The sequence below is a fragment of the Stenella coeruleoalba genome (assembly GCF_951394435.1).
Source record: "Stenella coeruleoalba genome assembly, chromosome: 8".
Classification (NCBI taxonomy): Eukaryota; Metazoa; Chordata; class Mammalia; order Artiodactyla; family Delphinidae; genus Stenella; species Stenella coeruleoalba.
This window is the reverse complement of record NC_137154.1, coordinates 12,041,927-12,069,612: the sequence shown is the minus strand read 5'-3', so window position 1 is coordinate 12,069,612 and position 27,686 is coordinate 12,041,927. Positions and strand designations below refer to the sequence as shown.

Sequence of the window (27,686 nt, the reverse complement as noted above, 5' to 3'; positions counted from 1 at the left end):
CATGACCCATGCTATTAGTGGCAACTCGAGAAAGGAGAGGATGGCTGTAGAATCGAGCAGCGTTAGGAAGACCCTCAGGAATGCAGGCTGTTTCGTGGCTGGGGGGTGGGATATTGCAAGGGGCTTTCAGGAGAGCATGAAGCAGCTGGTGAGCCAGGCTGAAGATGCAGCATAAGAGAATGGAACAGAAACGGTACACGGAGTGCAGATAAAACATGAGTCCCAGAGGGCCCTAGCCAGATGCATCCTGGGCAATCAGGAGCCTGGGATTGGAGACCCCACCCCTGCCATGACATCACAGGGGAGTGGGGTGGAGACGAACAAAAAGGGGGTCCCCCACCCTGGCCCTGGACTCTTGGCAGCCCAGAGTGTCAAGAGCAGAGGAAGGCTGAGCCCTGGGCTAGGGTTGCCCGACTTAAAGGAACAGGCTCCCCATTCCTCAAGACCCTCTAAGCTGCCCCCTCCAGGCCTCCATCTCTTGTCTCCCCATCCCTGTGACCTCTCCTCCTTGAGGCCACCATCGGGTCTCTTCTGAGGGGTCACTGTCTCAGCATGAACTGCATCTCAGATTTCTTCACCTACGAGACCACCAAGTCGGTGGTTGTGAAGAGCTGGACCATCGGGATCATCAACCGAGCCGTTCAGCTGCTGATCATCTCCTACTTCGTGGGGTGAGTCTGTGGCCCTCAGGTCCAAGAAGGAGGACTTCCCGGCCTCCGGTCCTCCCCGTCCTGCCCCTGGTGTTGCTGCCCAGCTGCCTGAGCTTCTCCCCGCTCGGGGCCCACCGTCTCTTCCATGGGGCCACATCCCAGAAACTGGCTTCTGCTGCCGCCATCGGGGATCTTGTCCCCAGATGCGTGCGTTTTCCCAGTAAATCCTCCGGAGTTGGGCAGCGGCCTCTATGCACACACACCAAGGAGGGGAGCCCTTGCCCCTGCACCACCCTCCACCAGGAGAGGTCCCAAGTGACCAGCTCCCCTCCCCTCTCTCGTCTCCCCCCCCCCCGCCCCAAGCAAGCCAGAGGACAGACAGACCCCACACACACACATCTTCCCATTCCCCTCAGTCCACTCTTCGGGGGTCTCGGAAAGACAGGGGAGCCAGGGAAGGGGAAGGGAAGGTGCCGAGACGAGGGAGATGGTGACGGGTTGACCAGGTGGATGGCAGAGGGGGAAGGAGGCAACGGACCCGCTGTGGAGTGAGGAACTCCTGTCTGGCCGGGGGAGATGCTGAGAGAACGTGGAAGGGGAGAAGCCCTGGCTCTTGGAGGGCAGGACAAAGCGGGGCGTTGGGTGAGGGCCTCTGTCCCTGGGGAGGGGTGGGGAGAAACACAGGTGCAAATGCCACTCAAGGGGAGAGCTACTGTGGAGAGAAGTGGCTTTTCTGAACATGATGTAAGGACTCCCCTCAAGGATCCAGAAACGCTCCCCTTTGTCAGAAGGCATAAATTCCCTACATCTACCTGACGTTGTACCCTAGAACCCATCCTGGGAGCTGCTTAAGAGCCATCAAGGTCCGAACACGCCCCTCTCGGCCCCCACCTCTTGGAGGCAACCCGCTGTACACACCCACACACAGAGAGATATATATGCGCAGAGCAGACGATGGCCGGGGGGCAAACACAGGTTCTGTCCTTCTTGTGGTCATTTGCATTAGGAAAGCTGGGCAGAAACCTCGGGGGTTTTCTTTCCTGGCACGCGGGTCTAGGCTCGTGCTGTTCCCTGAGACAAGAGTTCTGCGCGTGTGAGACAGGAAGCCACTGATGCGGGCCAGGAGTTGAGGCAAGGAGATCAAAGGCGGCCTGTATGCGCGTGGGCGGGGCTGCGAGAGTGAGCCCGCTGGTCTGCGAGGCGCCGGCGTAGCGTGCGGGTGTGAGCCTGGAAAGGTGGGCAGGCGTGGATTAAGGGGTTTGTCTTGCACCACACGCTTGCTGAGAGGCAGTGGGCTCCGTTCACGTGGATGTTGGAGGCAAGGCTGCACAGCCAGTGCACCTCTCGGAGATATTAGAGGAGGGATTCAAGCTTTGGGGTAGGATTAAATGGCGTTAAATGAAGTTCCCTTCCAACTCGTGGTTTCACAAGATGTGATGTTTGCAAATGTTCCCCAGCTGCATGTCCAGCGCCTGGGGCACAGTTGGTTCTTAAAGGCTCCATGTTCCCGTGTATATGTGAGGCTGTGGTTGTTTATAGCCGCAAAATGGTACCTCGCTGGTCCAGGTGAGCGCAAAAGCTGCCTCAGCACATTCCGGCCTGGCCTGGCTCCGTGGGCTCCAGGCAGGAGATTGATGGAGGGGAGACACAGCAGGCTCCAGCCCCCCCACTGCCCTTGTCTCTCCCTCATGCTGATCCAGTCTGATGCTCCATCCTCAGTGCTGGAGCCCAGCCTGCTGGGGCGGGTGTGAGAGGCTCTTTGGCGTCTTGATATCCAACCCCATCGATCTCCCAGCCTGACAGCTCCCCGCAGAGCAGTGCCTGGCAGTTACATCAGTGCGGTCTTTGGCTCAGCCCCTGGCCTGAGCCCCATCTTTGTGCACATGAGCCCGTGCACTGTTAGGACTGCACGAATCCATTGTCATGAATGTAGAAAAAAACGTATCAAGCATCTCTTCATGACAGGCATTAGGCACCGAGGAGAGAGCGGTCGGCAAAAGCAGGAAGGGTCATCACCCTTATGGAGCTGACAGTGCTAGAGACGGATATTAATCAAATCATCTCCACAAACAAATGTAAAATTCCAGCTGTGGCTTAGGGTTGAAGAAGGGCCGCACAGAGCTAGGAGGGCCACCAGTGCAGAGGTGTTTGAATTTGACCGGGGTCGGGGAAGTAAGGGAAGGCTTTCTGGAGACGTAACATTGAAGCCGGGAGCTGAAGGATGAGTAGAAGCAGCCCAGGTGAAGGAAGGGAAGGAAGGGGGTTCCAGGCAGGGAAACCCAGCTCTGCAAAGAGAAAGAGGCTGGCAAATGCGGGGAAGACAAGGTCTTTGTGGCTGGAGCAGAGAGAGCAAAGGCGAGGATGGTGTAAGATGGGGGTGCCGTCACAGGCAGAGGCCCTCAGATCAGACACCCTCAGATCTTTCGTTTTTACAGAAGAGTAATGGATGTGGATGGGAAGCTACTGATGCGTTTTAACCTGTGTGTGTGTGTGTGTGTGTGTGTGTGTGAGAGAGAGAGAGAGAGAGAGAGAGAGAGAGAGAGAGAGAGAGATGGGAAGATTGCCCTGGCTGGTACACCAAGGATTGCAGTGGGTAGAAGTGGATACAGGAGAACCTGCTAAGGGTCCATGCGGTCATGAGAAGAGAGATGATCACGGCTTAGACTCAAGAGAATCTGAAGGATTTTTAGTGCTTTGATGTTAATGCTTAACTTGAATCTCTTCTGTATGAGCCCAGCCAGGTAGACCAGATGCACAGCTTTACCTAGGACGTATATGACATGAGCCAACCATTTCACACAGCGACACACCACCTACTCGACCACACACACACACACACACACACACACACACACACACACACACACACGAGAGGCCAGGACTTACAGGTGTTTCTCACGTTCTCTTTTCAGGCCCAGGTGGTAATGGCCAGTCTCCTCTGGGGGTGGGACTTCCTAAGAGGCAACCCCCTTCCTGTATCCTGTGGGCCCCTGAGGTGGAGGAAGAAGATCCCTGGGGCCTGAGTCCCCAGCAGCAGCGGGCAGCGCTTGGCCTGAGGTTGGTTTCCAGGGAAGCCACCTTCCTGGAAGCCAGCAGGGAGGGCATTCCTGGCCCTTTGATGCTCCATCCACGGGAAGGGCCTGTGGAGGTTGATGGCGCCCCTGACCCGTCCCAGCCCTGCTCTTCCCGCCCTGTTCCTCCCCCTACGAGGCCCATCTGCACAGCCACCCGCTCTGATTCATGACATTCAGCCTCGTGTAAAATCTTATGGAGCTCAACGTGCAAAGCAGTTAAAGGGGGAGCCTCTCTAGTTCAAAGAGCGGGACGTGGAATCCCGCCTTCTCGGCCCAAGGTAGCCCCTGAGCCACCTGGACGGCACACCAGGTGCCTTATGGTGGGAAGAAGTGTTGAAGCCCCTCCTGCAGGTCAGGAGAGAGGAGTGGTTTTCATTCTTGTGTCCCCTGCACCCTCACCGCAGCCCCGTGAGGGGGAGACCTGGTTAGAAGCCTGGCTCCGACACCAACAGGAGTGGAGCTTAGACAGCTCGCTTTACATCTCTACGTCTCAGTCCCCATATCTGGAAAATGGGTGTAGGAATGCCCCCTCCGAGAGTCCTGGGAAGGGGAGGCGACATAAGCCCGTGCCTGCCTGGGACGGGTGACTCAGGAAGATGGTGACAGTTGTTATTTCTCAGATTCCCCTGCATGTCCCCCTTTCGCTCGGCCCAGCTCACACCTTCCTAAGAGACCCCTCTGCTCCCCACACACGCGCGTGCGCGCGCACACACACACACCCCTCCCCGGTCTCCTCCCTGACTCCCGGGGCGGGGTGGACAGGAGGGTGCTGGGACACTGCTCTGGCCTCCTTCCTGCACATCCCACCTGCCAAGGAGTTGCCACCCGCCTTCCGCTCTATAAATAATGAACCAGGAACACGAGAAAAAAACAAGTCAGAGCAGCAGAGTAAATGCCAAGAACTGAAGGCTCAGTCCTGCCCCATCTCCTCAGCCCTGGCCTCTGGAGACAGACTCAGTCCCTCTCTTCTGGAAATGCAGCATCCCCTTATCTTGAGCTGCCCTGATGATGCCTTTGGGCCCCACGGGGCCACTGAAACTCTTCCGCTTGTTATTTAACTCGGAGAGAGAATTCTGACGCGGCCGCACCTCCCGACCGGGTACAGGAGGAGCCATGAGGGTGGAGGACCAGAAGGAAAGAGGCTGGCTAATCGTCCCTCGAGCCCTGGACTCTTCCTCCTGAGACTCTCCTGAGCTAGGAGGTGCTGTCCCAGGCGATGGGGCAGGGCCAGCAGGACAAGGACCAGGGTCCAGCTCAGGGGGCCAGCTGTGGCCAGGCCCTGAGTGGAACACAGCTGGGGACCCCCCTGGGGTGGCCGCGAGCGCTCTGGCCCTGCAGCCGTCTGCCGGGGTTGGAGCCTGCAGGCCAGCTTGGCGAGTCAGCGCAGTGCTCTGTGCCTTGGTTCCTTCGTTTGAAACGTGAGGATAATAACACAGGTGTCTCGTTGGGTTGTGAGTAAGGATTCAATGAATCCTCAGCACGTACAGCACTCCGTGTGCCGTGTTGATTATACGGCGACAAACAACCATCCGAACTCTGCTTCTCAGAGTTCTGAACGAGAACAGCCTTTAAGGACAGGGGAGGGGCTCCAGGAGACCATTTCACTGATCCACACTCAGGGGAGTGTCCGCTCCGTGGCCAGGCACACGGAGGTTCCAGAAGGGCGTGTGGCATCTGTGGCTCCCACCTGGATGAGGGCACAGCAGCGGCAAAGGTGCTCCAGCTGCAACCTCCCTCCCTTCACTCCAAGGGCCCCAGCCCGGGAGCTGGTGGCGCTCTTTTCGGTGACTTCACCGTTTTCCGTAATAGCGATGCTCCCTTCCCTCCTGCCAGGACATTAGACGGCAGGTGGGATGTTTATGGGAGCCACACTCCCTTCGGAGGCCTTGATGAAACCCCTCCCAGTTTAAAAACAGAAGAAGTAAAGCACGGCTAGGGAAGTAAAGCACGGCGGACTTCCACGGAGGCGTGGCGTTCCCGGGAACGTTTTACAAGCAGGCAAATAACTCTTAATAGTGCATCACTCAGAATGCTGCCTGGGATACGGCAGCAACCGTAAAACAGGTGACAGGCTAGGAGCCCTCTGCCAGGCTGGCTGTGACCAGCCTTTCTCTCCCACTCGAGACAGCATTCAGAATTCAGGGGCGCGGGAAGCCCCAATGGGGGGATGACTCCGAACCCTCTCTCTGAAAACGGAACAAGGAGCTGCTTGCAAACGTCAGCCTGTGTTCCCATAAACAGGACCCCACAAGTGACCGTGACCCCGGCACGACCCGGGAGCTGCTCCCCTCTGCATCTCCCAACATCAGGGGGCCCCAGGGGTCAGAAAACTCCTGGGCTTGACATCCTAACCCCTCCTCATAAACTCCTTGGGTCAGCCTGCGAGCTGCCCTCACCGCTTCCCAGCCTGGGAGCCCCCCAGCTTTGTCTCCTCTGTGCCACAGTCTCCGTTTCTGCCACTCAACTTCGTCTGATGGAGTTCTGCAGCCGGATACCACCCTGGTTAGCATCAGAAAATGACCCTAACCCCCGCATTTCCAAAAGTACGCTCCTAGATTCCCTGAGACGTCACCAGTGTTCTCCAAAGCTGAGCACACGCAGCACTTTCCAAACATATTTGAAGAGGTTTTCTGGTCTGCACGGCGGGGACGGTGAACGTGCCTCCCCACGTGCTGTCAGGAACAAGTACTGAGGCCCCGCGTGGTATTGAGGCCGAGAGTGGCTCGAGCCTCGAGGGCTGGGATGGGTGATTTCACGTGGAAAGGTGGGCACCTCGCGGAAACGCAGAGGGAAACAAGTGATGTGTCGGCGGGCCCTTCTTGCTGCTGGGGGAGGCTTGGAGGGCAGAAGGGAAGGGGCCCCTCCCCGATCCACGTGGTCCCGCACTGGCTTGAAGCTGCAGGGAGAAGCCAGTACAGGTAAATGCCCACTGGGTGGCAGCAGAATCCAACGAATAAGATTACAGGCCCCTCCTCCCTTCCCGCCCGACTCCCTTTACCTGCCAGGTGAGGGCTTGGCAAGGCCCCTCCTTTCCTCCTCTGCCCCTTCTCACCGGACCCTTGCACAGACGGAGCCTCTGCGAAGCGCGCAGCTCCCAGGGCCTTCGCTGACTTGTTTGCTGAACACCTACTGTGTGTCGGCAGCTAGGATACAGCCATGAGCAAAGCCTGGGATGCGCAAAGCCTGGGATGAGCAAAGCCTGGGATGAGCAAAGCCTGGGATGCGCAGAGTCAGAGGCCTGTGATCCTCTCCCTTCTCGGCCCACATGCCAGCCAGAGAGGGAAAGAAAGACAGTGTGTTCTCAACAGGGGTGAAAGTTGGTTCTTGGAGAATAAGAAAAAAACCTCACTCTTCTAATGTAGAAAGCACAAAAACACAAACAGGACATAAATGATATCTATGGTATTAAAATTTCCAGGCGGGTACAATTAGGGTAAAAGGGCTCTTTAAGGAGGAAGTGAGGGGAAAGGTAGAGAAACATGAGTTTAAGCCATGCCTCCAGCACCCCTGCCAGGCACCCCATGTCCTCTTGATGTTGACAGGAAGGGGACCTCTCCCAGCCTCTGTCTGAAGGGTCTAGCCCCTCTTCTGCTCTCCGCCCCTGCTCTCCTGCCCAGGTGGGTTTTCTTGCACGAGAAGGCGTACCAGGTGCGGGACACAGCCATTGAGTCCTCGGTGGTGACCAAGGTGAAGGGCTTTGGACACTATGCCAACCGAGTCATGGACGTGTCTGATTATGTGACCCCACCCCAGGTAGGGTCCCCCTACCTACCCCAGGGTGCTTGGGTGCCCAGACACTGGGCAGGTTGAAGGGGAGAGGGCAAGACAGGGAGAGTGCCAATGGGATGCCCAAACCAGATTCTGTGGCATCGGTGATCCAGAGAACTCCTTCCCCGGCATTTGGGAGGTGTTGGGGGCTTGGGTCTGCCTCTCCACTAGGCAGCGCTAGGTATGGGGGAAGCTGGGTTCCTCTGTAGTCCTGGCACAACTTGTCCTGAAATCAAGGACAACACGCGGAGCAAGAAGGGCCAGGTGGGTGGAAAGAGCCTGGCTTGGACCCCACCTCTGCCTTTTATTAGCCCCGTGACCTTGGCCAGATCTCTTAGTCCAAGCCTCGGTTTCCTCGTCTGTACAGTGGGGATAACAGAATTAGCACCGTTGCATTTTTCCTCTCCCTTCTCCTCCTCCCAAGGGCACCTCCGTGTTTGTCATAATCACAAAGATGATTGTAACCGAAAACCAGATGCAAGGATTCTGCCCAGAGGTGAGGGGAGGACAGCATGGTCAGGGGGTGGGGTGAGGGTGTGAGCAGAGGCCCAGGGCCCAGCCTTGGAGCTGTGTCCGGGGACCTCCACCCTCCAGAGGCCGCCGATGGGCAGGCCCCGCCCCCGCAGGGGCCAGTGCGGGTCCTGCACGCACCTGTCTCCCTGCAGAGCGAGGAGAAGTTCCGCTGTGTGTCAGACAGCCAGTGCCAGCCCGAGCGCTTCCCAGGGGTGGGTGAGTGCAGCTTCTTCCCCACCTCTCACTGCCCCGCACTGTCAGTGGGGCCCTGGGGGCAGCACGTCCCCCCCAGGGGAGAAGCCACCCTAAGGGAAGGGGTGGGAATGGGCCTGTTCCATGTCACGCTGCCAGCACTGATGGATGCGGGCTGTGGGCCAGCCCGGCGGGGCTGCCCCCAGAGTTCCCAGGCCAGGGGTGGTGCTGCAGACAGGTGTGCCATGAGGTGGCAAGTGCTGTCACGGAGGTACCCTGGGACCCCGGGGTGGTGGGGGGGGCGGGGAGGGAGAGAGATTGGTTCCTGGAGGGTGACCCCGAATGGCTTCCTAGAGATGGGCCCTAAAGGATGGGTAGGATTTGGCAGGAGAGAGAAGCTTCAAAAAGGGCATTCTAGGCAGAAGCAACAGAAGCAGCAAAGGCTCAGAGGCGAGAAAGAGCAAGCGGTGAAGGGGTCTTCAGGGAGCCTGGGGCTTGGAACGTGTGAGGGGAGGGCTGTCACCTCCCTCTGGCTTGTCTAGGGCTCGGGAAGTGAGGAGGGGAGAGCCCTGCAGGGCTAACGGACCCCCAGTCCCTGGCCCTGCCTGTCCTCTACCTCCACCTGCAGGGTCCCTGTGTGCGTTGCGGGGGGTGCGTCCCTGATGGAGGGGTGGGGGAGGAAGGGCTGAAGGGCCAGGGGTGCACCTAGCAGTTCTGGCTCCACCCTCGCAGGGATCCTCACGGGCCGCTGCGTGAACTACAGCTCTGAGCTCCGGACCTGTGAGATCCAGGGCTGGTGCCCCGCCGAGGTGGACACGGTGGAGATGTAAGGACCCGAGGAGGGCAGGCGGGAAGAGGACCCAGCCCAGCTCTGCTCTGCCAGCAGGGGGAGCTCTGCATCTCTGGGCACCCCCAGGACTGTCCACTCCCAGGGCTGGCTGTGCCCACTGGGAGATGCTCCCAGGAAGGTGGTCCCTGGGGTGAAAGCTCCTCCCGTTTCCCCTCTTCTTCCCAAGGCGCTAAGACCTCCTGCTCTCGCCCACAGGCCTGTCATGATGGAAGCTGAGAACTTCACTATTTTCATCAAGAACAGCATCCGCTTCCCCCTCTTCAACTTTGAGAAGTGAGTTCAAGCTCCCTCCCTAAAACCTACAAGCAGTGCTGCCACCCCACCCTTCCCCCCCATCCCCCAGCTTCCCGGGGCTGCTATTCCCAGCCTCCCCAGGGTGGACCCTGGGGCCAGTTTCTCTGCCAGCCTCCTGCCCTGGGGCTCGGGACCCACGGGGGCTTTTGCTCAGAGCAGGGGAGGGACAAGCTGAACCTGGGCCTGGAACTCGGATGCCTCCGCAGGTGGGGCCCGAGGCGCTCCTCCCATCTCTCTTCTCCCCACCTCAAGCCCAGTGTGCGTGTCCCCTTTCTCTTAGTTCAGCCCCTCTTCTGTGACTTCCCCATTTGGCGACTCGTGGGTGGGTGTCGGCCACATGCAAAGCACAAGGCGGGCACAACAGAGGAGCCATGGGTAAAGACCCCTGCCCTCTGGGAGCCCCAGCACACAGAACCTTCTACGGGAGGGAGGGGTAATCACCAGAAAGATGTAGGGACAGAGGTAAGGGAGAAGGCGAGCGGCCAAGAGAGCGGGGGCCCTGAGGCTCCGGACGGCTAGAGGAAAATCCGAGCGTGGCTGTCCTCGCGTTAACCCTGGACCTTGCCCTCTCCTCCCCAGGGGAAACCTCCTTCCCAGCCTGACTGCCACCGACCTGAAGACATGCCGCTTCCACCCCGACAAGGCCCCCTTCTGCCCCATCTTGCGGGTGGGAGATGTGGTCAAGTTCGCGGGGCAGAATTTTGCCAAATTGGCCAGCACGGTGAGGAACGAGCCACTCTTCCCTTCCCTGGCCTGGGGGCCCTCGGGCAGGGGGAGCGGCTACTGGGGAAGAGGAGCTGCCTGCGGCGCAGCGCCACCTGGTGGGGGCATCCCAGGCCTGCGACCGGCTTTGTGCCTGTCCTACCCACCCCTGCCCTGAGTGGTCTTGCCTCCCGCCCAGCCTCAGTTTCCCATTCCTGTCTTCACGCTTCACCTGCAGGCAGAAGCCTCAGATCTCCAAGAAGGTCTGCACTGTGGGAAAGCGGATCTGTGGCCACTTTCCTGGGTTGTAGCTAAGGGACTAAAGACACCAAAAACAGGATTTAGAGGCTCAAGGGCGGTCACCCTTAACTACAGAACTTCTTTACGAAGCAGCGTGTGACAGACCACTCTTCTTTCTCCCGACCTCCGTCCTCCACCTGGAGAATGAAAAGAAATCACTTGTCCATTTGTCATGACATGCACCCCCCGCACCGGGACCCACTCCACTCCGACCGCGGACCGGGAGTCGGGGGCTGTGGGAGGGCTCACATCTGCCCCCTTTCTCCACCCAGGGGGGAGTTCTGGGCATTAAGATCGGCTGGGTGTGCGACCTGGACAAGGCTTGGGACCAGTGCATCCCCAAATATTCCTTCACCCGGCTCGACAGCGTTTCTGAGAAGAGCAGCGTCTCCCCAGGCTACAACTTCAGGTAACCCCCGTCCCCCTGGGACTTCGGGAGAAGGAGGCAGGGCTGTCCTAGAGAAGGACACTTCAGGCAGCAACGCATCCTGGGCAGAGACGGTCCTACTTCCTCCCCCTCAGATTTCAGCTCAAAATTAGGAAGGACTTTCCAGCAGTCGGCCACTCGGAGACGGACAGGCCATCCTGTGAGTTCCCCGTCACAGGGAGGGACCGTGTGGAGGATTCATGCTCCCAGCCGGCAGTTAGAGTACAAGACCAGGTCTCCTGAAATGCTGGGTTCTGTGATTCTGAGCCCATTCTTAGCTCCGGCTCTGAAGCTGTACGTAGTCCCACTCGTCTCCTGTCCCTGAGTTTTCTGAGGTTTCTCACTTCACAAAGCAAGGGCGATAATTGGTATCATTTTACAAGGTGGAAATTTTGCATTTCTCTCCATAACCAGGAGATTTCATCTGAGTCACAAATAACAATTACAATGGCCGTTAGTTTTTCAGTGCCTTTCCAAACAAGAACTCATGCCAGTCTTTAAATATCATCTCAGTTATATTCCCAATGGCCTTGAGACATAAGGGATCCCTCTCCCCATTTTGAAGAAGGGGAAAGAGAAGAACTTGGGGTAAACTACTGGGAAACAGCTGAAAGCCCTTGAAAAGCCTTTGACCTTCTCCCATCCTCATTTCCTTATCTATGAAATGGTGATGGTATCCTTATTATCTTGAGCCTATCAGCCAGTGTGTGAAAAGCTTCAGCTCTCGGGAGGTTTTTTTCCTTAATTTTTTAAGATCCTAAAGTTTCTGGCAGGGCCCTGATTACGTATACAGTGTTATATACACTAAACAGGCTAAATTAGGTAAATAGGCAGGTATCAGGAAAAAATAGGTATAAGAATATATTTCAGTTATATATTCAAATTTCCTTTGTTATAGTGGTATTATCTAATATAATAGTAAACATAAGCAAAAAAAAATCATTTCACCTTTTTTCCCACCTTTATTTGTAGTTTAAAAGAATAATTATCTGCCCCATTAAGCTTTATATTTAATAGTTTAAAATATATGTGTATTCTCTGGAAAGAAGAATTTTTTAAAATTGAAAGTGCTATCATAATCAACTCTAAACTTAAAAAAAAAAAAAAACCCATAGGAAACAACACATATTTTAAAGTAGGTTAAAAATACTGTTCAGCTCCCTGGCAGAAACTGGCATATTTATTCAGTCAGTACATCACGCTGAAATCAATACAAAGGATATTTGTATGGTGGCTTAAAATAGTAACAAATTAATAAAATCCTCGTGATCTCAAATGCAAGTTTTCATCTTCATAACGTCTCTCTGGCCATTGGGAATTCTTCAACCTTCCAAATAACTCATTTGGCAGGAGAGCTTATGAAGAATATGGCTAGTTTGAAGACCCCAACTCTTGGTCTCATACAGCTTTAGAACAAAGTCTTTCATTTAAAGAAGAATTGGTTTGGACTTCCTTATTTGCAATTTGTAGTGGCTTGGCTGACACACACACACACACACACACACACACTCGCACACACACACACACACTCACACACACACACACTGCCCCCACCCTCTACCCTCTATCACCCCTAGGCACAGCAGGAGAGCAGGAGATGGATTTGGTCCTAAATAAGCTTGGGTTAAATTTGGAGAGACAGGGACTTTCCTGGTGGTCCAGTGGTTAAGACTCTGTGCTTCCACTGCAGGGGGCACAGGTTCGATCCCTGGTCGGGGAACTAAGATCCCACATGCCGCGCAGTGCGGCCAAAAAAAAAAGAGAGAGAGAAAATTTGGGGAGACAGGTCAGAGGGTCCCTAAGGACCCTGCAAGCTCAATTCCCGAGGGCCTAAAGGAAACCATCTGAGAGGTGTGGGCCCTGGATGACTGACCCCCCTCACCAAAAACCTCCAGGCCGGAGTATGAAGAGGCAAAGCTGCTGCGTTTGACCCTATGGTTTAAGAGTGTCCAGAGGGCCCGAGGAGTAGCCTGGGCGTGGGGGAATCTCTGTGGCCATGGCAAGCAGGGGGCTGTACCCAAGCTTCCTCAAATCCCTCCCCCGGGTGACCACCCACTACCTCATGTTGCCTTCAAGCTGCTGGTACCACACGGACACCCAAGACTAAGTTAAGATCCCCCGCTGGGGAGGCTCCAGGCCACCCATCTGAATCCTCTGTTAAGAGAAAAAGGGTCACGGCCAGGCTCAGCGCAGCCGCGGTGCGGTTCCTATGACGCGGTAGAATGTGTCTGCTCCGTAGAATCCCGCAAGGCTCCTTGCTAGAGGCCCGATACTGGCCGCCCCACGTACAAAGTGTCCCGTGTGCTCTGGCTCAAGGTTCCTCACCCCTGCCAAGGAGGAGCTTCCGTCCCCCCACTTCACAGATGAGAAAATGGAGGCATGCGAGTTAAGTCATTCTCTCAGGGTCACAGAACCAGCAAGCACGGGTGCCTGAACGCAAACCTATTTTCCTGGCTGTTTTCCACCCCATAGGAAGGCTACGGTCATTCGCTTTTGTTTATCCTCAGAAAAACACAGGCAGTGGGGTTGATACTTTCATCCCCAGTTAAAGACGAAGAATCTGAGGTCCCGGGAGGCTAAAAGACTAGCAGCTCCTGGAAGCACCATTCCTTGCCGGGCCTTTTGTCTCCCAAACAAATTCATCTGCCTCTCCCTCTCCAACCGAGGCCAGATTTTTTTTTTCCCCAACGTTCTGCTGTTGCCATTTGCTCTGGAGGGAATGGAATCATTCAGCCAAGATTCAGCCTTGTTTTAATCTGAAAACTCTGACATCCAGAGGCAGCTAGAGACTCGCATTTCCATCACTAATTACGTCTGCAGCTCCTTTCCAAATGCCGCCCCCACCCCTGAGGATCTTTGCCTGCAGACTCAGAGACTCAGATAATTTAGAGCTGTTAAAGACCCCTGGAAGAGACCTAGACTAAGGCGGTCATTTAGCAGATAAGGAAGCAGACCCTCCAAAGGGGGAAATGATGAGCCCAAGGTCACGGGTGCACCTTAGAGTCTCCTTAGACGTCGTTTGCTCCCAAGTCCTACATCATTCTTGGAGGTGCAGCCCCAGAAAAGGTCTGTCCATCATTGGCGGCTCCGGTTATTGGAGAGGTGACCTCGTATTGAACTAAAACGTGTCTCCTTTCAACTCCCACCCAACACCTGGTGCTGTCCATCTAAATTAACCTTTCCAAGTACCTTGAGGGTGTGCAGTTGGTGGGTTCGTCCACATTAGTCCCAGACAAAGTGCAGCATTCCTAAAAATAAGAACTGGCAAGAATCGCGAATTCCATGGTGCGCAGGGTGACGGGCCCCAGAGGCAGGGTTCCTGCATGGCTGGTGCACCCTTAGCTCACGAGAGCAGGACTTTAACCAGAACACTGCATTCCCCAAAGTGCTGGGAACAGGCAGTGTTGCTGAGGGAGTACTGAGTGTGCATTTGCCCATGAGTGGGTGTGTGTGTGTTTGTGAATGAGTATATGTGAGTGAGTGTGGACGTGTGGGTGTGAGTGTGTGCATCAGTTGTGTGAGTTGGTGAGTGTGCGTGAGTGTGTCAGTGAATACATGTGCGCCTGTGTGTGCGTCTATTAAAATACTGTATCGGGGGACTTCCCTGGCAGTCCAGTGGTTAAGGCTCTGCGCTTCCAATGCAGGGGACGCAGGTTCGATTCCTCTCCGGGGAACTAAGATCCCACGTGCCTCGCGGCCAAAAATAAATAAATAAATAAATACTGTATCAGTCAGGGTCCCAGCAGGGAACAGATGGCATATGCAAACTGGGTAATTTGAAGAGAGTTGAATACAGAGACTGTTTCAAAGGATATAGGGAAACCACAAAGGATAGTGCAGTGTCTGGGGGCAGTAACAGGACGTTGGTGACTGTCCAAGTGTGGGGTAGAGGGGAGGGAGCATGGTCAGAGGAGATACCCAGCACAAGTCTTTTTTTTTTTTTTTTACATCTTTATTGGAGTATAATTGCTTTACAATGGTGTGTTAGTTTCTGCTTCATAACAAAGTGAATCAGTTACACATATACATATGTTCCCATATCTCTTCCCTCTTGCGTCTCCCTCCCCCCCACCCTCCCTATCCCACCCCTCTAGGTGCTCACAAAACTCCTAGCTGATCTCCCTGTGCTCTGCGCCCAGCACAGGTCTTGACGACTTTCCTTTGTGATATCACAGCCCTGCCCTAACTATTTGAGGTCTCTGAGCCCTTCCTGCCCCTGGTGAAAGCACTGATTGCCCAAGAAAAATGCACATGTTCACACACGTGAGCAATTTTTCAGGCAATTTCATTTTTATGAAGGATACTTTATTTCTACAAATAAGATTAAATCCATTCTCTGAATAATACATCCAAGCCAAACAGAGTAACGACATGAAAACTCTCCTCCCTCCCCCAGTCCTACTCCTTTTGCAGGAAATTAACCACTTGGGCAGTTTGTCCATCTTTTTTCTCTGCATTTATATTCATGCAGCATAAAATTCCAGGACTCTGAAGGCCTTTGAAAGCTTATCCCTGGACCTCAGATTAAGAGCCCCTAGGGTTACGTTTGCAAAGCCCTTTCACACCTATTTTCGACAGGATTTATAGCTCGTTGTCTACCCCTCACCCCCAAGGTAGGCTCAAAAAGATTCTGAGACTTGCCCAAGGTTGCACGGCCTGATGAAGAGGAACGCTGGTCCTCAAAGCCAGGGACCTGATCTACCCATTGATCCTACCACACCTTCCACCGACACATTGCTCGCAAAAAAGAAAACAAGAAAAGAAAAGCCGCTATAAGGGATATACCACCCCCCTCCCCTCCCCACCCCCATCCTGATTGCTGGAATGATAGGAGAGAAGAAAAAGGGTGCATTTAGCAATGTCTGATTTCTTGTTCCTCCCCTGAGAGTTCCTAAGACAGCTTTGCTACTAAAAGGCAACGCAGTTTTGGATTTCCTCTCTCGGTGTCTGGGACAAAAAACACTCGTTCAGCTGCTAGATGTTCCTCGTGCTGTAGGTGTTTCTAGTGATCGTTTCGTGTTGGAAATGTACCCACAGCAGCTTTCATGAAGCTCTGAAATCTGGCGTGTGTTCTGCTTCCATGTTGCAACAGGCAGATCAGCAAGATCTCAGGCCAACTGACGGAGACAGAACCGAGCTGCGCCCTTGGCTTTGATCCTTCTTTCTCCAATCTGGATTTTTCTCCTTTCAAAAGCCATAGAATACGTGTTAAGTGCAGCCATTTCCATCATTTCCACAGAAGCATGTGAAGGCCCTCTTGGATGGGGCATACTTGCTTGAATTCTCCCTGATCCATTTTCCCCTTCACTTTCTTTAGCTTACGGTGAGAGGCGAGGCAATTAGAGCAATCCTGAACTTATTCAGCCCTTGCTAACTTCCGTGTCTACCCTATCTTCACAACCACCAACCTTATGGGTAGAAGATATTGGCTAACACTCACTGAGCGCTTACCTGTGAGCCTGGGACTTAGCAAGTGCTCTTTGTGGATTATCCCATTGACTCTAAAGAGGGAGAATTTGAGAGCTGGAAATCTGAGGCTCAGAGGTTGCATTTATCTGCCCCAAACCACACAGCAAATGGTGCTGGAGCTGGAATTCAAACCCTGGCAGGCTAGCTCCAGAGCATGTGCTCACAGCCACAGGTATCCTGGCAGGACCGGTATGGTTCCTCCATTTAACAGATGAAGAAACTGAGGCCAAAAAAAAGATTGCTGCCAAGGATAAGACAGCTAGTAAACCAGGCTCTCAGGTATATCTTCTAGCTCTGTGTCCATTGAACCTTCCCTGTCTCATTAAAGATAAATCGTAATATGTTCAATTTTTTAAAAAAGATCAAACAAGCCGTATTTTAAATGTCTTCCTTTGAGGCGGATTAGATTCCTAGAACATGAGTAAATCACTGTAGCTTGGGACCCTTCTCGAAGGGGAAGAGTCCCGCCTGCTGGAAGGATGTTGCCTCAACCCCATGCAGTGAGCCTGCCAGGAGATATTTTCCCATCAGTATAAAATCAACTGTAAAAGTATTTTTCAGCTGGCAAAATTACTTCCTACCAGGCAAAAGCTTTGCTGAGAACACCACCTCCCTCACTTAGACGCCTGGATTCCAGGCCCAAGTTTTCCCTTGCAGGCCCAGCCCAGATCCCGCAAGTTTGTTGCTGTTGTAACAGTTACGCGTCGTCGCTGCTTTGGGAAGGAATTTCCACCACTTCTTGGGAGATGGATCGTTTCTAAACAGATGTCTGAGAGCTTCCAAGGGATTTGAATGTGGTGATAAAAACCCTTCTCCATTCAGCTTATTGACTGCCGACGATTACAAATGTCAGCTCAGCGTGGGGAAGCGCTGCTAAGGGTTGGAGCTGTCCATAGCTGAATTGGGCTGCTCCCACAGGTAATGGCTCCCTCTCACTGGAGGTGTGCAGGCAGCGGCAGGGAACCTCTCATGGCTAAAGTGGGGGAGGGCTTGGAGGATTTCTTTTAACATCTAATTATATCACATGCTGGGCTTCGCGGCTGACCCGGAGATGAACGGGACCAGTTCCTGTGATCAAGGAATTTTTGATCTAGTGGAGATGGTAAACCTGAACCCAAATAACAAAAATGTTTATACAAAAAAACATTTGATGCTGGGGCGAGCCAAGAATAATTAAGATGAGGCAGAGGTGAAACAGCAGCGTCCAGGCTGCGGGTCAGGAGACACAGGCTATGGTTCAGGCCTTGCCACAAAAACTCAGTGTGATTTTTTTGACAAGTCTCATTCCCTCCATGGGCCTTAGTTTCCTCCTCTGTAAAATGGGTTGGTTAAAGGTGATCATCTCTAAGCTCTAAAAGTCTGAATCAGTGCATGTGGGCATCTGGGGAAGGGCTCTGGAAAGTTGGGCTGCTGAAACATGCACTCTTATTTCTAGACCTGTGATATATATCACAGTGGAATGTAGCTTCCACACTGCCCTGCAGCGATACCTCTGACAAGTGACTTACTATGGTAGTTGACTTTGTAACTTACTCATTCTTTATCTGTTGCTGCTTGAGGCAAGAGATAGCACGTGCACACACACACACACACACACACACACACACACACACACACACGAGCTTCTCAGTACTGTCAGGCCTCAGAAGTGTTCGATTCAGTCCTGTGTTGGGGGCTTCCTGTCTGGTCACAGAACAGGTATCTCAGTGAGGGGCCTGGTGGGAAAGCAGGCTCAGCTGGGGTTTGTGAAGAAACTCACACACGGGGCCTAACAGCGTGGGAGCTCTTTCCACCCCTAGTCCCCCAGCCAGTGGAGAGGATGGGAGCCTGGCCGAGAGCTGGGGTCCCTGGCAGGAGAAGCCACAGAGCAATACAGCCTCAGGCAGAACCGCAGGGAAGCAGCAGGTGGAATAAGTACCCCACCTCTCTCCTTCCCACCCTCTGATCCCCGGCCAGTGCCGGCCAGTGCTTCCCAGTAACCAACGCACCCCCCCAGAAACCCGAGGCAAAGAGGGGCAGGAATGTGGCCTGCAGAGGTCAGCCTTCAGGGGCCCACGATCAGAGGCTGGGTGTTGGGATCGTGGAGGGTAGTCAGCGCACCAGATGACTGTCCCCACTTCACTCAAACACCCGGGCTCAGGGGGCCTCCCAACCCCAGTGGCCATCCCTGCCAGTGCCGCCCCGCCCCCAGGCTTCCTTCCCTTTCCTGGCTCAGCACTTCTTCCGTCAGCCACATAGCGCGTTTTATTGCAGCTATTCTTATCCAGACTCCTTGAAGTTCCAGGGGAGCCACTGCTTTAATAATCGCCCAGGTGTCTGGGCGGTGTCTGGGCTCTGATCTCTCCCCACATAGCTCTGGCATCTTCACAGTCAGAGCCACACTCTGCTTTCCTCCACAGCTGAGGTGTTCTCTCAGGCACCAGCTGAACCAGCTCCCTGCCCGCCGCTGAGGCTGCAGTGAACTCTCTTTTCTGGATCTTCTCTCAGGGAAGCAGCAGTGGGTGAGCAGCGGGTGAACAGGCTTCAGGAGGCCTGAGTTCAGATCCCAGCTGTGCCCCTGCAGGCCCAGTAGCCTGAGGAGAGCTGTGGTGCTTCCCTCCAGCCCGGAGAGTCTGGACGGCGTTGCCTCATGGTAATAGATAATATTCAGGGAAAACTGCGAGCCGGTGCTGTGCTCAGCCTTCCCCTCCAGCAGTTCATGGAATCCTCTCCAATAAGCCTGCAGCTGTTGCTATATTTCCATTTCATACCTGGGGGAAACTGAGATTCAGAGAAATAAAGCACTGTGCCCCAGGTTATGTAGCTCATTCAAGTGGCAAAGCCAGGATTCCAGCCCAGGACTGTCTCGTTTCAGAGCCCCTAAGCCAGCAAGTATGCCATGGAGCTGTTGTTAGGAGACCTCAGTGAAATAATGGGTGTGGAAGTCTCCGGCCTGGCACTTAGCTGGAGTAAGCGCTGCACGTGTATTATCTCCCTACCCTTTTCCCCATTTCCCCTCCGCAGGGGCTATTCCCACCAAGAGCGCCTACTTTCCCACCCAGCCAGCTGCCAGACCTACATGTTTCTGCTGGGGAGAGAAACAGCCTTTGTTACCACCTTGTACTAGCTCTACCTGAAGAACAGCGAGGAATGCAGAAGCCTGAGTCACTAGGAGGAAACCTGGAGGCTGACATCGCTAAGCTCCATCTGCGAGATGTTGAGAATCTCCGAAATCCATTTATCCCTCCAGCAAGCATTTACCCCACTCCTTGCTGCGCTGGGTAGGCCCTTGGGCAAAGAGAGACAGTGAGATCTAGCTTGTAGTCAATAGTCCCAATTATTAACTACAGTCTGGTGTGGCAGGTACTGGAGTAGAGGCCTGGATCCCAGCAGAGATAGGAAAGGTAGCCTAGGGGGACTTTACAGCCCCAGTGCTACACTGGTAAGCCGGCTCTCCGGAGAAAAAGAAAACGGCGCTGATTTGTAGGGCCTGCCAATTTCCGTAGTGGAAATACTCCACCACGGTCAATTTCAAGCTAAAGCATGAAGTCCCTGAACGTGGAAGTGGGAAGAGAGACACACACTGGCTGTGGCGGCCAGGGCCAGGTGTACCCGCCACGGCCACTTCCATCTGGCTCTGTCCTCCACCCACCAGGGCTCTCTCTGAGCTTCTTCAAAACACCACGTCCTTTCCCTTGACAGGGCTTGCAGATCCCTCAGCCGGGAAAGCTGCCCCCGCTCTGTCCTTACCTTTCAGCTCTCCATCCTTCAAGTCTCAGCTTTCACGGCACTTCCACCAAAGCCTACCTTGACCCTGCAGCCTCCATCCAGCGTCTTGACTACCTGTGCTCTAGAATGGCGCTCTTCTCCTTCCTAGCCCTCATGTCCGAGTTTACCTATTTATGGGTTACTTCCAATTTTACGTATTTATGGGATTGCATGGTTCATTCGTATTTCTCTTCCTCGCATGAGAGCAGAGCTTGCCAAAGGATCAGCGGTGCCTAGCACCGTGCCTGGCATAGGGTAGCGTGCTCCAAAGATCTGCTGAATGTAGGAAAAAATGAGAGGCCACGGAGCTGGGCCCTAATGGACGAATAGGAGTTTGCACGGTGGAAGAGGGGAGGAGAGGGGAACAGAATGGGCAAAGGCACAGAAGTCTGTCTATGGGGTGTGTTCGGGGAGTACAGGAAGCAGATAGCGTGGTGTGTGTGCAGTGAGAGGGGTTCTGCAGATGAGGCTGGGAAGGTGGACCCAGCCAGGTTGAGGGGAGGGTGGTATTCCAGGCCAAGGTGTTGAATGGAGGTATCATTCTCACCAACTCTACTTCCCAGACGAGAAGACCAAAGCCAGAGAGGTAGAAATCGGAGGATTTGGGAGAAATCAGGGCCCAGGCATGGGGTAGCTCAGCCCTTTTATTTATTTATTTATTTATTTATTTGGCCACGCCGTGTGGCTTATGGGATCTTAGTTCCCCAACGAGGGATCGAACCCAGGCCCACGGCAGTGAAAGCACCGAGTCTTAACCACTGGACCACCAGGGAATTCCAAGCCCTTCCCCCCACCCCCCTTTTTTCCCCCCCTGTTGCAAGAGAGTTCATTGACGATAAGGAGAGAACAGAGGGAACACGTCAAAAGAGAGGTGAGCCAGGCCAAGGAAGGCCCCTTCCCCTTTTTAGATGAGGAGGTTGGGGTCCTTCTTCGTACACTTCATGGCTCTCCTATGCTTTCTGTCCTACTCCCACCTGATGACTCTGGGTCATTTTGTAAATGCAAAAGGGGCTCCCAGCCGGGGAACTTGAAAGAAATTAGCCAGGACCTAACAGAAACCAGGCAACAACAACAACAAACAGTCTAGGATACTGGCTAAGAGTGTGGGCTCTAGAACTGGACCGCCCTGCTTTGAATCCCGTCTCCACTCACTGACTATTGGTGGTGTGACCTTAGACAAGTGGCATAACGTCTCTGATCCTGATTCTTCATCTGTAAAATGGGAATTGCAGCAGTACTGGATTTCGTGGGGTGGTTGTGTGCATTAAATGAGTTAGGAGGTGTCGGGCACTTAGCACAGTGCCTCGCACACAGTAAGCACTCAAGGTATGTTGGCCATTATTGTTACTAGTGTTATTATCTCCAGGAGGCCAGAGAGTGTAATGGTTCAGACAAGTCTAGATACTATTATTTCACTTTACCTTGATCTCAGGATGAGAAGGGAAAGGGACATGACTTGAGCACGTACTATATCTGGGCACGTACTATATCTCGTCTCATCCTTCCTGTAGCTCTTCTTACTCTCATTTATCAGTCGAGGTAAAAAGCTCAGAGAGGTTGAGTGACTTGCCAGGGGTCAGAAAGCTAGTTAAAGACAGCCATAGACCCACACACAGATCTCCTGGACTTTCTTAGAAGGTTTATTCCTAGGAATGTGGTATCCTTACCCTCTCTCTGTCTAATGTTGAATGACTCCCAATTTTAACTCATTCTTTGTCCTTTAGCAAATACTTCTTCTCCCTGAGCCTCAATCTTCTCAGCAATAACATTATAAGAGTTTGTAATGGTCGGCGTAAATATTGCTAACTGCCGTAACAAACAGCCCCCCCATCTCAGTGGCTCAGCACAAAGGTTTGTGTCTTGCTCATGGCACAGTGCCCTGTGAGTCAGGGTGGGGAGCTCCGTACAGTCATTCAGGGATCTGAGCTCCTGCCACCTGTGGATGTCTCCTCTAGGGCCTCAGTTCTCCCCTGACTCTACAGCACCTGGCCACGAGGAAAGGGAGGATGAGGAAGCCACACAACTCTAACACACGTCAGCCCAGACGTAACAGACCTCACTTCCATTCACAGTCTATTGACAAGAACTAGTCACAGGACCCAGGTTAGATGCGAGGCGGCTGGGAAATATGGTCCAGCCGGGTGCCAGGAGAGAAGATAACCCAGACCCTGGTGAATGCCAAGCCCATCTCTGCCACAGGGTTGGGCCAGATTCTGTGATCTCCACTGGCCACACTGAGTGCAGAAGTCAGGATGTCTGGGTCCTTCCCCTGTCTGCAGCGGGGGCCTCCCCCCACCCACCAAGAGCTGTCCCTCCTCCTGCCCTCCCGGGTAGAGAACCAGTCCCTGCCAAACCCCCTCCAACGGTGTGTGGGTGGTGAGATATGATCTTATCATGCTTATTGCCTCTTGGAAGGCAGGTGCTGGAGGAAAACCAAGTCTGCTTTGGGTTTTCTCCCTGTTCCCTTCACATTCCTTCCCAAGATAAATTTAGCCAGCCCTGCTTTGAACGGCAGTGCCCAGGATGCTGACTTTTTGTTCGGGTCCATGTCAGAGCATTTTCCATGGCTGCAGCCGTAGGCTGGGGATGTAGCCCTCAGGACCACAGTCCCAGGCTCTGCCCGGCCCTTAGCATCTGTGACCCACCTCTCACCCTTGCCTGGTCCCCATCTCTCAGTTGCCACACGTCTCAGACAAGGGCCCTGAATTCTCCCATGATGTGAGACAGAACACAGACTGCAGAAGGGCTTTGAGATCCAGCACGAGGGCTGCCTGTGTCCTTAATGGCCACTTAGAGCTCAGAGGCAGGACAGTTCTGGGTTAAGAGCACAGATTTTGGAGTTGTAAGGGTGGATCAAAATTCCAATTCAGGCAGTCGTCCCTTTTGAGACCACTGACTGTTTCCTCCCAGGACACTGACCCTTACCATCCCCATTGTACAGAACAGGAAGCTCAGGCCTGGAGAGGTTTAGCTGGGTCAGGAAGGAGTGCAGGGGGAGGGCGGCCCATCTTCTGTCTTGCCTGTGCCTGGGCAGGGCTGTAGCCGTGTGCCCAAGTAAAGCACCTGTTACCTGACTAAGGCCTTAAAAAGGCTGTAAGGGCTTCCCTGGTGGCGCAGTGGTTGAGAGTCCGCCTGCCGATGCAGGGGACGCGGGTTCGTGCCCCGGTACGGGAAGATCCCACATGCCGCAGAGCGGCTGGGCCCGTGAGCCATGGCCGCTGAGCCTGTGAGTCCGGAGCCTGTGCTCCGCAACGGGAGAGGCCACAACAGTGAGAGGCCCGCATACCGGAGAAAAAAAAAAAAAAGGACGAATGTGTGCAAAGATGCAGGCAGTTTAAAGGAAGCTAGGAGCCTGGGGAAGGACCAGAGCGGCCACCACAGGAAGGCTGCTACCAGCTAAGCTGGCAGGGCAAGGGGAGGGAGCAGTCACAGGACTGGAGAGGGTGCACCCGACAGGCTCTGGGCCTCAGGACGGAAGTCAGCAGAGGAACTGGGAGAGGAAAAGCCCTCGCCCTTCTTCCCTCCCACCGTCTGGTTTCCTGTGGGTGCCTCCCACTGGCTGAACCCAGCTGGAACCAGAGGGCAGGAAGGAAGCAGTCTTTGCAGACCAGGCTCCCAGGCCCCGCAGAGAAGGGCAGAGACTGGGTGTGGAGGGGCGTGCAAAATGTCCAACATGGGAATCAGGAGAGCACCTGCCTCGAAGGGCTGGTCTCAGGGGTCAACCCTTCTCGCTAACAGACCTGCAAAGGGGGCCTGAGCACCCCCATTTTATAGGCGTGGGAAGTCAAACCCTGAGGGCTAATCCCCCTAAAAGGCCCCACACCGCCAGCAAGTGGTGCAGCCAGGATTTGAACTCATTTCTGCCTGACCCCAAAGTTCCCTGGCAGCCAGAGCAGACAGCGGCCGATACTTACAGTTTCAGGAGGCTCTTCCCCACCACAGATGACCTTCCTCCCCTGCCCGTGAGCTCTCCATTATTTATCCCCTTGGGCTCAGCACTTCATTCTCCCTGCCGGACAGTTTGGAAGGCAGACATCCCTGGGAGGGGCGTCACGTCAATCACGGAACACTTCCAGGGAAGGAGTTTCTCAGACTCCCTCTTTGTGCTGGGAGAGGCCTGGGACTGGCCTGGGAATCTCTGGGGAGTGGAAACACTGAAAGGGAGGCACCGAATGAGACCGATGTCGACGCCACACAGTTGCAGAGGTTTCTGAGTTCGTTCTCGACCATCCTCTCACTTAATCCTCACCATTTTCCTGGGATGCTGGCATCAGTAGCCTGTGTTACAGCTTTGGGACAGTAGCCCAAAGAGATTGCACTTTGCTACCGTTAGAGTTTTGCCCGTGGTGGGCAGAGCCGTGTAAGGGGAAACGCACTGGCTTTAGAAGCCAAAAGCCAAATGCAATTCGAATCCTTACTGACTGTGAGGCTACAGGCGGGTCCCTTCACCCCACAGGCATCTTCCAAATGGGGGTATGAACACCCACCTCACTGTGTTTGGTGAGAATTAAATGCGATCATTCTTATCAGTCTCCAGCACGGTTCCTGGCAGCCAGCAGCCCAGGCAGAGAAGGTACAGAGGACAAATTCTTGAACTGGAGGAAATCCAGCACCAGGTCTCAGCCAGTTGGTAACCCTGGACCAGTCACTTAACCCCTGGAGCCTCATGTGAAAAACAGAGCAGTCACATCCCTATTCCACAAGTCTGTGAGATGAGGTGTCTAAAGACACTTTTTAAAACTGCTCTGTAAACTGCTCTAGAAATCAACGTATTTTTTCAGCAGTATCAACACCAGTGAGCATTTCCTGGGTGCTTACTTTGTTCCAGACACTATTCTAAACCCCTGACACACGTGGTTTCATTCAATTTTCATGGCAACTCTTTGAAGCGGGACTTCTGTATTATTCCCACTCACAAATGAGGAAATCGAGTGTCAGAGAGGTTAAGCAACTGGCCCAAGTTGCACAGCTGACAAGTGGCAGAACCAGGCTTTGAACCCAAGTAGACTGAGAAGCCTGTGGAGAGGGGAGCCCCTGCCGGGCCTGGGGATACCCAAACAAAGGAACCCAAACAAAGGAACTGAAGAAGCTTGGAGTCCAGCTGGGCTCCAACTTTCATACACCTCAGAATCATTTAGGGACGTTATTTAAAAGACAGAGTCCTGGGCTCCACCCACAGAGATGCTGATTCCACGGGTTCAGGGTGGGGCCTGGAAATCTGCCTTATTAACAAACCCTCAAGGTGACGCCTGTGCAGGGAGGGGTTCAGCTCACCACACAGGGAGGACCACGGCAGGTGTCCCACCAAACCATCAGTAAGGGTTGCTCGGTAGGTGAGGGTCATAGGGCCCTAGAGGCCCCTGAATTTTCAGGCAAGAGAGACAGGAGCCCACAGCGGGACCCACCTTCCCCTCTGGCCTCCAGGTTTGCCAAGTACTACAAGACAGAGAACGGCAGTGAGTACCGCACGCTTCTGAAGGCTTTCGGCATCCGCTTCGACGTGCTGGTGTATGGAAATGTGAGTCCTTGGGCCAGGCAGACACGGGAGACGGGGGAGGAAACCTGGACCCATCCTGGGCCCTAAAGAGGCTCCTCTGGGGGCAGGGTCCTGCCACTGACCAGCTCTGAGACCCTCGCCGGTCACATGTCCACAGCAGGTGAGGCCTGCGGATGTACCAAGAGCCCTGCAGGCTCCAGGGTCTTCCCGGCTGGGGGGCCAAGCTCCACGTCAGGCCTCGCCCTGGCCCTGTTGGAGCTGTGCCCACTCACCTGGGTCTTTGCGCACACAGGCTGGCAAGTTTGACATCATTCCCACGATCATCAGCTCCGTGGCAGCCTTCACCTCTGTGGGAGTGGTGAGTGCAGCCCCTCTGGGTTCAGTCCGGAGGCCACTCAGGGTGCGGCCCAGGCTGGCAGGGTTTGGGCAAGCGGTGACCCTCTCCTTCCCAGACCGTGAGCCCAACCTCTTGCCCTCACCTCCCTGCTGGGCCAGCCCTTGCGTGAACATCTCCAGTCCTGGAGAGCTCACTCACTCCACGGCAGCCCCCCACCTGCTACAGAGTCCCCGTTCGCCACTGTGTAGGGGGGCGAGGAGACTCCAGGGTTCCCAGACCTGAGAGCCAGGTCGAGGAACAGAGCCCAGCTGGCAAGGTGGGGACAGAGCCCCTTCCCCAGGGACTTGGACCCCCGCGGTCCCTCTGCTTCTCCCACCAAGTCCTCCCTCTGCAGTCTGGTCTGGGCTCACCCCAGGAGCTGGGGAGGTGGGTTCTGGAGATATTCTGCAAGGCCCCTCGATGTTTTCCTAAGAGGAACCATCAGTCAGGTGTCTCTGGAGGACTCACCCCGACCCCAAGGGCAGTCCCGCCTGCCGCCCGTGCTTCCCGCCGCGCTGCCCCGCTGAGCCGCCCTGCTCTCCACCTCCAGGGGACTGTCCTCTGCGACATCATCCTGCTAAACTTCCTCAAGGGGGCCGACCATTACAAAGCCAAGAAGTTTGAGGAGGTGAGTCGGGGAGGGTGGGGTGCGCCCACGAGAGGCAGAGGAACGGGGCAGGGAGGGGAGCCGGAGCCCAGACTCTCAGGGGCCCACCTCCTGGGGGCCTCAGTGCGTACTGGGGATCCCGACAAGAGGGGCTCCGGCCAAGAGTGGGCTCTGTGGTCATCGTCTGCATCCACTCACTGTCCCCTCTCTGCTTCGGGGAGGGACAAATCCTGCTACTGGTTGGCTCAGGTCTGTTTGCCCTTGAGGTGCATGGGAAGAGTCTTGGGGTCACAGACTCGCTCTAGCTCCCCTATGACCGGGCTGCGAGCCCCAAAGGCTGAGTCTGTCCCACGGGGGCCCATAGGAGGACCCTGCCCACAGTCAGAGCACGATCATGCCAGCCCTTCTGCCCGCAGGTGAATGAGACCACGCTGAAGGTCATGGCCTCGGCCAACCCCGTGTACCCCAGCGACCAGACCACAGAGGAGAAGCAGTCCACGGACTCAGGCGCCTACTCCATTGGCCACTAGGGCCTCTTCTGTGGGCCCCACTCTCCCCCTTGGGCTCCAGGCCTCCCAACAGAGGGTCCCACCTGGGCAACGGGGATGGGAGAGGGGAGAGGCTCTCATTTTTGCTGCTCACCCCTTGAGGCCACAGCCGGGACCAGGTGTCTGGCCCTCCCACTGCTCTAAGACACGTCCTGTTCCCACTAAGACCTCAGTCTCACCTTCACCCCTCGCCTCACCCCTCTGTGCTTCCCAGAACCCCCAGGGCAGTGGTATGAGTCATCCCCTTCTGAAGAGTAGAGCTAATAATAGGAATAACTAGTGGCCACAAGGGCCCCCCAAACGCCAGACACTTTCACACACATTATCTCATTTAATCCTTAGAATAATCCTACGAGGTAGATATTAGCTTCCCTATTTTGAAGACACACTGAGGCTCAGAGAGACTGAGTCGTTTGCCCCAGGCCACCCAGCCAGGAAGCGAGAGAGCTGGGATTTGGACCCACGTCTGCCTAACTCCACCGCCCACACCCCACAAGAAAAGAATGAACCCCCGGGGAGCGTCTGCCCTGCTGCTTCAGTCTCCTCCACCTTGACCGTGATTAGTTTCAGCTTAGTCAAGAGTAAGCCCCATGCTGTCCCCAGGAACGCAGGCAGGCCCCGTTTTAGGGGAGACCAGTAGGACTGGGGCGCGGGGTCTCTCTCTGACTTGGG

At 54.7% G+C, this 27,686-nt stretch overlaps 1 protein-coding gene across 1 annotated transcript; it reads left to right on the top strand.

Moving 5' to 3' along the window:
- Positions 1 to 503: 503 nt before the first annotated feature.
- P2RX3 (purinergic receptor P2X 3) lies at positions 504 to 27,095 on the top strand. Its single transcript, XM_079929635.1, has 12 exons — positions 504 to 671; positions 7,342 to 7,477; positions 7,917 to 7,988; positions 8,158 to 8,221; positions 8,930 to 9,023; positions 9,243 to 9,320; positions 9,921 to 10,062; positions 10,616 to 10,752; positions 25,411 to 25,504; positions 25,776 to 25,841; positions 26,410 to 26,487; positions 26,883 to 27,095. The coding sequence occupies exons 1-12, from the start codon at positions 553 to 555 to the stop codon at positions 26,994 to 26,996; spliced, it is 1,194 nt and encodes a 397-aa protein (XP_079785761.1). The 5' UTR covers positions 504 to 552; the 3' UTR covers positions 26,997 to 27,095.
- The last annotated feature ends 591 nt before the right edge of the window (positions 27,096 to 27,686 follow it).